Source organism: Pygoscelis adeliae, unplaced genomic scaffold (assembly GCF_000699105.1).
Source record: "Pygoscelis adeliae isolate BGI_AS28 unplaced genomic scaffold, ASM69910v1 Scaffold120, whole genome shotgun sequence".
In the NCBI taxonomy this organism is placed as follows: Eukaryota; Metazoa; Chordata; class Aves; order Sphenisciformes; family Spheniscidae; genus Pygoscelis; species Pygoscelis adeliae.
This window is the reverse complement of record NW_008824032.1, coordinates 402026-410669: the sequence shown is the minus strand read 5'-3', so window position 1 is coordinate 410669 and position 8644 is coordinate 402026. Positions and strand designations below refer to the sequence as shown.

Sequence of the window (8644 nt, the reverse complement as noted above, 5' to 3'; positions counted from 1 at the left end):
CACAGTGAAACTCTTCTTGCCAGATCAGTTCATCTTGTCTGTCTCCAAAGTGAGTTCCTCTCAAGATATCCACAGCCTGGCCACACTCTAACTCATTACATATAACAGAGGCGGTTTTGAAATCAATGTGTGAAAAACAGACTGTAGCCCAAGTTTTTTCTTGCTTTACTTTCAGATGTCCTGAGCAGGCAGTGTGCCCTCCAGTCAGACGCATCCCAGAGAAACCTGGAAAAAAACCCCAAGAAATCCAGCATCAAGGGTTAGTTGTACTGACCTAATTTAATAACTCCCATACCTTCATGGGCAAGACACATGTCACTTCTCTGAGGACCACTGACACGTTTAAATAATCATTGTGGCAATTCCTGTATGCCACTGACAAGAGAGAAAATGGTGTGGGGGAATGCTTATTTCTTAGTATGTGAAAATACTAAATCCTTGGAAAGCTACGGAAGGAGGGAAGTTTTGAACATTTGCCAAATGCTTGAGAAGTAACAATCCCCAAATAAATAAATAAATAAATAGCCATTTACTATTGTGTGTCCTCAAGACTTCATTATTCAAATGAATAGGAAGTTGAAGTGCCCTAGAAAGAGGAAAGAGGAAATGTTGCACCTGTTTTCAGAAAAGGCTAAAAAGACAGTCTGGAGATCTACAGGCTGGTCAGCCTCACTTTGGTACCTGGGAAAAACATGGAGTCCTCCTGGAACACATTTCTGAGCACAAGAAGGTGAATGGGAAGAGTCAGCATGGATTTACCAAGGGTAAATCATGCCTATGTGACCTCATTACTTTCTCTGATAAAAGTGACTGGATTTGTAGATGAGGGGAGACCAGAGCATGTAATTTACCTCACATTTAGCAAGGCCTTTGACACTGTTATGCACAATATTCTTGTGTCCAAACTAGGATGTTACAGTCTGGGTGGGTGGACAACTACATGGCTAAAAAGCTGATTGGATGCTCAGGCTCAGACAGTAGTGATTAGTGGGTTGCACTCTACCTGGAGACTGGCAACAAGTGGAATACCACTTGTTGGGTCTTTCCTGGGACCTGTTCTGTTTAGCATCTTTACCAAAAACATGGAGGAGTTGATGGAGTGCATTTGGGGGGTGGGGGGAGATAACCCCAAGGGCAGAGCTGCCATTCAGAGGGACCTAGACAGGCCGGATTGATGGGTTGACAGGAACCTTATAAAAATCAAAAAGGATAAATGTAAAGTCCTGAAGCGGGGAAGGAAAAACCTCTTGCAATGGTACTTTATCCAAAGAACAAAACCAAGCACATCTTGCAGAGGAAGGCAGCCAAACAGACATTGGATTTGTTTGCCATTGCAGACTGTCCTGTCTTAGCTTACATGAAGATCTGGAGAAGAAGGGCAGTTGTATGGCATAACACAGCATTTTCTTGCTTGTCCATCTACACGTGCTTTTGTAGCCCCCATTCCTGGTCAAAGACAAGTTTAGCACAGCTCTCCTGTTGTCTGGGAGAGCTGTGGTAGAAAGAAACAGTGTTTCTTTTTCTGTTCTATGTCATTTACTATGTCTATTTCCATTCTATGTCATTGCTGTGCCCAGGCAAAGGAGATACATTTGTAGCCAGCAGAAGACTTAATGCTGGTGCAACTTGCTTTGGCTGAGCAGAGGCCATGGAGAAAGTGTCACCTCTGTGCAGTACTTGGCTTTATCCAGCTGGGACAAAGTTTGATCTCAACCTCGCAGCATTTTTCTGTTATACAAGGTTGGATGACTTCTTACCTGAGCAGATCACTCCAGTATCAAAGTAATGAGGGCAGCTAAAAGAACCCCATCCTGTATGCGAGCAGTTCCAGAGAGCGGATTCATCACCACGGCAATCAACTCGATACAACCATGTTGGTCCAGATCCTTCTCCAAAAGGAGCTCGATTAAGGGCCTTAACAGCAGATCCGCATTGTAGTTGCTTACAAACAACCTCAGCATCTTCTATGGTCCAGTCACCATCGCACACAGTTCCCCACTTCTCCTCATGTTTTACTTCCACTCTCCCCGAGCAGGGGCCAGTTCCATTTGACAGCCTCAATTCATCAGCACCTTCATACACAGAGACAGAGCAAGGTTATGGAAAGGACAGTGCCTAATCACGATTGTCTATTGCAGATGGTTAATGAGACTATTATTACTCTTAATTTGCTCTTAAGTCAGACTTATTTAGTTCACCCTTGTAAAAAGTCCAACTTAAAGTTTTTTTGCAGGGAGCTGTGTCTGTATTTACAAGTTTGAGCTAACCACACTGCTAAAATGTAAGTTATTTCTAATGACAGGCGAGCTTTCTCTTCTTCTGACCTATCAGGGCTGGGAAATGCTGAGTAATGTCCCTGCTGTGTGATTCACAAAGGCTTCAACAGAAACTCCTCCTATCTCTTCGTTGTTCTGCCATGATGACATCCAGCTGAAAATATTCACTGGGCACCAGTTTCTTCATTCCCGTGTTCAGTATGGTGTGAAGAAGCAATTTCCCATGTCTGCCTCAACTTCTTCCTCTCAGACAAACTACTACTTGCAACTCAGTGTCCCAATACTCTATTTTTTCCCGCCTCTCTTGCTCTAGCCATGGGGTCCCCTAGTCAGGGGTACCCAATGAGAGAAGAGAATTACTCATGAGGAGTGACAAGCTATCTCAGGAGATGCAGCAGCATAAGCAGAAGACAGAGAGGTAGGTCTTCATGTTGTTCTTCATGCCCCACCATCTCTTGGGGTGGGGCTGCTGCCCAAAGAACCCTCTTTTCCTGCTCTGCTCCCAGGTCTGCCTCTTTCCTTTGATATGGATACGCATTTCCCAGTCGTTTTACCTGTGGACTCACAAAATAACATTACAGTCATCGCAGAGTGCTTAATAAAGAGCCTGACAGAAGAGGGAAGATGCACATATTGGTTTCTTGCTTTACAGCATTGTACTGCTACTGTAGATGCTTCAAATATTATACAGTAGCTTAGCACAGGGACTTAAAGGCTAGAAAACACAGGGAGAATTTTGTTACACTCAAATGCAGGAATGATGGTGGGACACAGAAGCAGTTCTTGGGAAGCCAAGCTACACAAAGGCCTGCTAGGACCCAAGAAACACAGGGGAGCAGGTCTGAGTCTGCGACTTACACACAGTAAACATTGGAAAAACTGAAGCATGTAGCCTAAGATGTAATGACACATAAAGAAAAAATGTGGACTTGTTCAGGAATTGTCTTAAGTTTTTTTTCCCCAGACGGGAATTTTAAGGCAAGAGTTTTGGAACATCTTTTCATAAAAATGATTCTTCACTTGCAGAAAGGTTCATATCTGCTTGAGTAAAAAGCATACACAGAATCACAGAATCATTGAACGTGTTAAGTTAATATTCTGAATTGACGTAGACAATGATTTTCTGTAGATGTTTCTGAAAACAAACGTTGAAACAAAAAAACCCCCAAACCTTCTGCTGAATTCCATCAAAACCAGTCACTGTTGTAATTAAACAACAATATGGATGGCATTCATTTGTTAGTTTATGTGATAGAAAGCTTGTCTCCATGTGCAAAGGGGAAAATGGCAGGTGGGGGAACCCCAATAATCCAGTCAGGGCCCTGCCCTGACCCCTTCTAGGGCTCTCCCAGCAGAGCAATCAGCCCCATTGTCCAGGTGTGAAACCCATCAGATGAATCAACATGAGGGCTTTCCGTGTCACCTTAGAGACTGAGGGGGGCTACTGCCTAGAGGGTATGGGACACTCCATGGGATGCAAGAGAAGAGCATCTTGGAATTGCACAAGGCTTATTATGGGATGTTTAGGACAGGAATCAAAGGTGGGGAAAGGGAGGGATCAAGGATGTTTGGGTGGGAGCAAGTGTGGGAAAATAGAAGGGTAAGTGGATAAAAGGACCAGAGTCAATGGGCACAAACTGAAACACAGGAGTTTCCATCTGGACATCAGGAAACACTTTTTTACCATGAGGAGGACTGAACACTGGAACAGGTTACCCAGGGAGGTTGTGGAGTTGGCTTTCTTGGAGATATTCAAAAGCCATCTGGACATGGTTCTGACAACTGGCTCTGGGTGGCCCTGCTTGAGCAGGGGGGTTGGACCAGATGACCTCCAGAGTTCCCTTCCAATCTCAACCATTCTGTGATTCTGTGAAAAGCAGCCAGTGGTGAGTAAGCAGGCTGCTGGTCAGTATGCTTGTCTGGCTGTGCCCTGCACCCAATCAGCACTGTCCGTTGTGTCTTCCTATTATAATCTATTTCTGTTTTCCTCAGTGAGGTGACTCTATTCAGTGTGCATGTGTCTGTATGGAGTTCTAAGTGCCAGCAGCTGGAGCTGAACCACAGGTCATAGAAGTACATGTCTTTGGTGCTGTACTGGTTTTGGCTGGGGTAGAGTTAAATTTCTTCATAGTAGCTGGTATGGGGCTATGTTTTGGATTTATCATGAAAACAGTGTTGATAACACAGGGATGTTTTTGTTACTGCTGAGCAGTGCTTACACAGAGTCAAGGCCTTTTCTGCTTCTCACACCACCCCACCAGCAAGTAGGCTGGGGGTGCACAAGAAACTGGGAGGGGACACAGCCGGGACAGCTGACCCCGACCGACCAAAGGGATATTCCATACTGTATGTGGTCATGCTCAGCATATAAAGCTGGGGAAGAAGAAGGAAAGGGGGACGTTCAGAATAATGGCATTTGTCTTCCCAAGTCACCGTTACACATGATGGAGCCCTGCTTTCCTGGAGATGGCTGAACACCTGCCTGCCGATGGGAAATAGGGAATGAATTCCTTGTTTTGCTTTGCTTCCACAGGCAGATTTTGTTTTATCTCAACCCATGAGTTTTTCTCACTTTTACCCTTCCGATTGTCTCTCCTATCTGTGAATGTTCACTCAACTCCTGCTCAGATTTTGGCTAGCACAGCTCATACTAAGACCTGACGTTTGCTGGGAGCAGTGCCATTAGGTCAAGGGGAGAACACCACATAGGCAGGACAGGTGGCTAGAAAGAGCTAAAAGGCCATTATGCAGCCATTATCACCTGCAGAGTGCTGGCTCCTGCAGCCATCATCTTTGTCTGGCAGTTTCTTCAGAATCTGCTAGCTTATGGAAATGGCATAGACCAAACTTCCAAGCTGGAAGGTATAAAACATCAGCTAACCCAAAAAAGCCTTTGAAGCAGATGGAACAGCAGTTGGATTGCTGAGGCTTTCATGCTTCCCAGTGTGATACTTCCCCCTTCCCAGGGGATGCTCGCACTGTGATGGAGGAGGAAGGATGAGCACTGTCACCGTTGGCTAGGTAACTAATTCTAATTTTTTTTTTTTTCTCATAGGTGCATGAATTAAGAGTTACAGGTTATAAGTTATGAAACCTTATAAATTGAATCAGTGAATTCACATGACAGACTAGTCTGGGCAAAGGGGAAATGAGCCCCTGTTGTTGTGGTTTTTTATTGTATTTCTTAACAAGCTCCTAAAATAAAGTTTAATTCACACACTACGTTGTCCTGTAAATTTGAGAGATCCAAACGGACTGTGACACCCATCCCACTAGGGGAGAGTGAGTGAGCGGCTGTGTGGTGCTTAGCTGCCTACTGTTGTTAAACCACAACGAATGCCAGCAACTGGAGTGAGTGGGGGTACCGCATGTCAGTGTGTGATTGCTAGTGAATATCAAGTTGGACTAATCAGTGAGCAAGTTAATTGGCCTGGGAGACAAGTATGTGTATGTGTCTCTGGGAGTGAGGTAACTGGAGAAGTTGACTACCAGAGGCACCAGAGGGTCCAGGCCAACCACTGGAAAGGTGGTAAGGTCACTCAAAGACCCATTTGCATGTGTGTCAGTGCATGAGGCAACTAGAGAGACTGAGGATCCAGGATCAGATACTGGATGGGCCGAGTGTCTGGAGGAATCAAAATTGTATGTATTTGCATATTTCCCACTGATAGACTTCTAATCAGCCAGAGAGGAAAACAGAGACTCATAGAATCACAGAATGGTTTGGATTGGAAGGGACCTTAAAGATCATCTAGTTCCAATCCCCTTGCCATGGGCAGGGACATCTTCAACTAGATCAGGTTGCTCAAAGCCCCATCCAACCTGACCTTGAACACTTCCAGGGACGAGGCACCCACAACTTCTCTGGGCAACCTGTTCCAGTGTTTCACCACCCTCATTGTAAAAAATGTCTTCCTTATAGTCAATCTAAATCTACCCTCTTTCAGTTTAAATCTGTTGCTGTTTGTCCTGTCACTACAGGCTGTGGTAAAAAGTCTCTTTCAATCTTTCTTATAAACCCCCTTTAAATATTGAAAGGCCACAAAGAGGTGTCCCCAGAGCCTTCTCTTCTCCAGGCTAAACAACTCCAACTCTCTTAACCTTTCCTCACAGGAGAAGTGTTCCAGCCCTCTGATCATTTTTGTGGCCCTCCTCCGGAGCCACTCTAACAGGTCTTTTGTACTGGGAACTCCAGAGCTGGATGCAGTACTCCAGGTGGGGTCTCACCAGAGTGGAGTAGAGGGGCAGAATCTCCTCCCTTGACCTGCTGTCCACGCTTCTTTTTATGCAGCCCAGGATGTGATTGGCTTTCTGGGCTGCAAGCGCACATTGCCGGCTTGTGTCCAATTTGTCACCCACCAGTACCCCCAAGTCCGTCTCCACAGGGCAGCTCTCAATCCATTCATCCCCCAGCCTGTACTGATCCTGGCAATTGTCCCAACCCAGGTGCAGGACCTTGCACTTGGCCTTGTTGAACTTCATGAGGTGAGGTTCATATTTGCCCATTTCTCAAACCTCTCAAGGTTCCTCTGGATGGCATCCCTTCCCTCAGGCATATCAACTGCACCACTCAGCTTGGTGTCATCTGCAACCTTGCTGAGGGTGCACTCGATCCCACTGTCTATGTCATTAGTAAGGGTATTGAACAGTACTGGTCCCAGTACGGACCCCTGAGGGACACCACTTGTTACTGATCTCCATTTGGACATTGAGCTGTTGACTGCAACTCTTTGGATGTGGCCATCCAGCCAGTTCCTTATTCATTGAATAGTCCATCCATCGAACCCACATATCTCCAATTTAATGACAGGAATGTTGTGTGTGACCATGTTAAAGACCTTACAGAATTTAAGATAGATGACATCAGTTGCTCATGAAAAGGCTATTGGTGCTGTTTGTGTCACTGTTGCATAATTCTGTCTGTGTGGCCAGCCATGTACAGGTGTATGTGTGTGTGCATATCTGTATATCAGTATATGTGTGTTACATATGTGTGTGCCTATTGGGACTACAAGTTAACCTCGCTACTCGTTGGACCTCAGGAAATAGAGCTGTAAGTGCCTTTTCTCTTATCATGCTACCAGTTTCAGCAACCCCTGCACAAGAAAGGTTTTTAAGAAGGACTTTATCAAGCAGTAATCAGACATTTAAGCATTGATAACATGAGAAAGATACATGCCTTAAACCTTGGGATACAGGCCAACCTGAAATGAAGACAGGTATGTAATTATTTGCTGGATATAAATGCTCAATTGAATTACACATAGAATATTGAAATATTTGAAAGGAATTTTATGTTTCAGAGGAAAGGAAGCTCTGCAGCTTTTGTGATGGAACTAAGAAGCCTGAGGTACTTTTAAAAAAATTAAGTCTGCTCCTTGACAACTAAATAATTCTGTACTCATCATGTTCATCTGTTAACCATTGCTGTCGGCTCATGCACCCCTTGGAACCAAGTTGTTGGATATAAGATTTGTGCTTCTCAAGGAGAAAACTTAAAAGGAGAAAATGGAAAAAAAATGCTGTGTTGGCATTATGGAACCATGTGAATTGAAAGCCACTGGTGTGTCGTGACCGTGAAAGAGGTCACGACAAAATGGGTGGAAAAATGAAATGGTAGAAAACCACATGCAGGACCTTGGTATTTCCAGGTTAAGGACAAACTACAAGCTAAGTGCACGCAAGAATCAGGAAGAGCCTGGCCACCACATCTGGGACTTGTCTTCAATTTGATCAGATTTGAATTTCAGCATGTTATGGAACAGGTAAATCCCTGAAGAGGGTTGGCAACTTGTTTTGGGGCCTGGAGGATCATTCAGATTGACCACATAGCTAGAGAAGGTTTACAGGACAGTCACATAAGAAGCCTAGTAACTTTGGTCCCAAAGTAGCACTGTTTCAAAACCTGACACACAATGGAAAATGAAAGCAAACATCTATAGGACAGGTTTGATCCAACTGTCAGTGCCCTGAGTGCGCTAATAATCCTTAATGGCCTCAACCTTCCCCACCTGGGTTCTTCACCCACACACTCTGCCCATGGGCCCAGGCCTCCATTTAATACATTGTAGGTGTATCTGTGTTCAACTCAGGCACAGCTGTGCCTGGCCATGGGCCCTGTTGATCTGCACTCTGAGCCACAGACTGACTTCTCAGCTTGACCTTGGACCTGCCTGATGATCTGAGGCAAGTTGGCAACAAGAGTTGAACCCAATGTCCTGGTTTCGGCTGGGATAGAGTTAATTTTCTTCCTAGTAGCTGGTACAGTGCTGTGTTTTGGGTTTAGGATGAGAATAATGTTGATAACACACTGATGTTTTAGTTGTTGCTAAGTAGTGCTTACACTAGTCGAGGACTTTTCAGCTTCT

At 44.8% G+C, this 8644-nt stretch overlaps 1 protein-coding gene across 1 annotated transcript in view; it reads right to left on the bottom strand.

Moving 5' to 3' along the window:
• The window catches only part of CD163 (CD163 molecule), a 15508-nt gene extending 12647 nt beyond the window's left edge, over positions 1 to 2861 (bottom strand). The window contains exons 1-3 of the mRNA XM_009329868.1: positions 2831 to 2861; positions 1758 to 2072; positions 4 to 225 (exon numbers count right to left, since the gene is read on the bottom strand). Of these exons, the coding sequence (XP_009328143.1) occupies positions 4 to 225; positions 1758 to 2072; positions 2831 to 2861 (568 nt within the window). The remainder of the gene's footprint in view (positions 1 to 3; positions 226 to 1757; positions 2073 to 2830) is intronic.
• Between the last annotated feature and the right edge of the window lie 5783 nt (positions 2862 to 8644).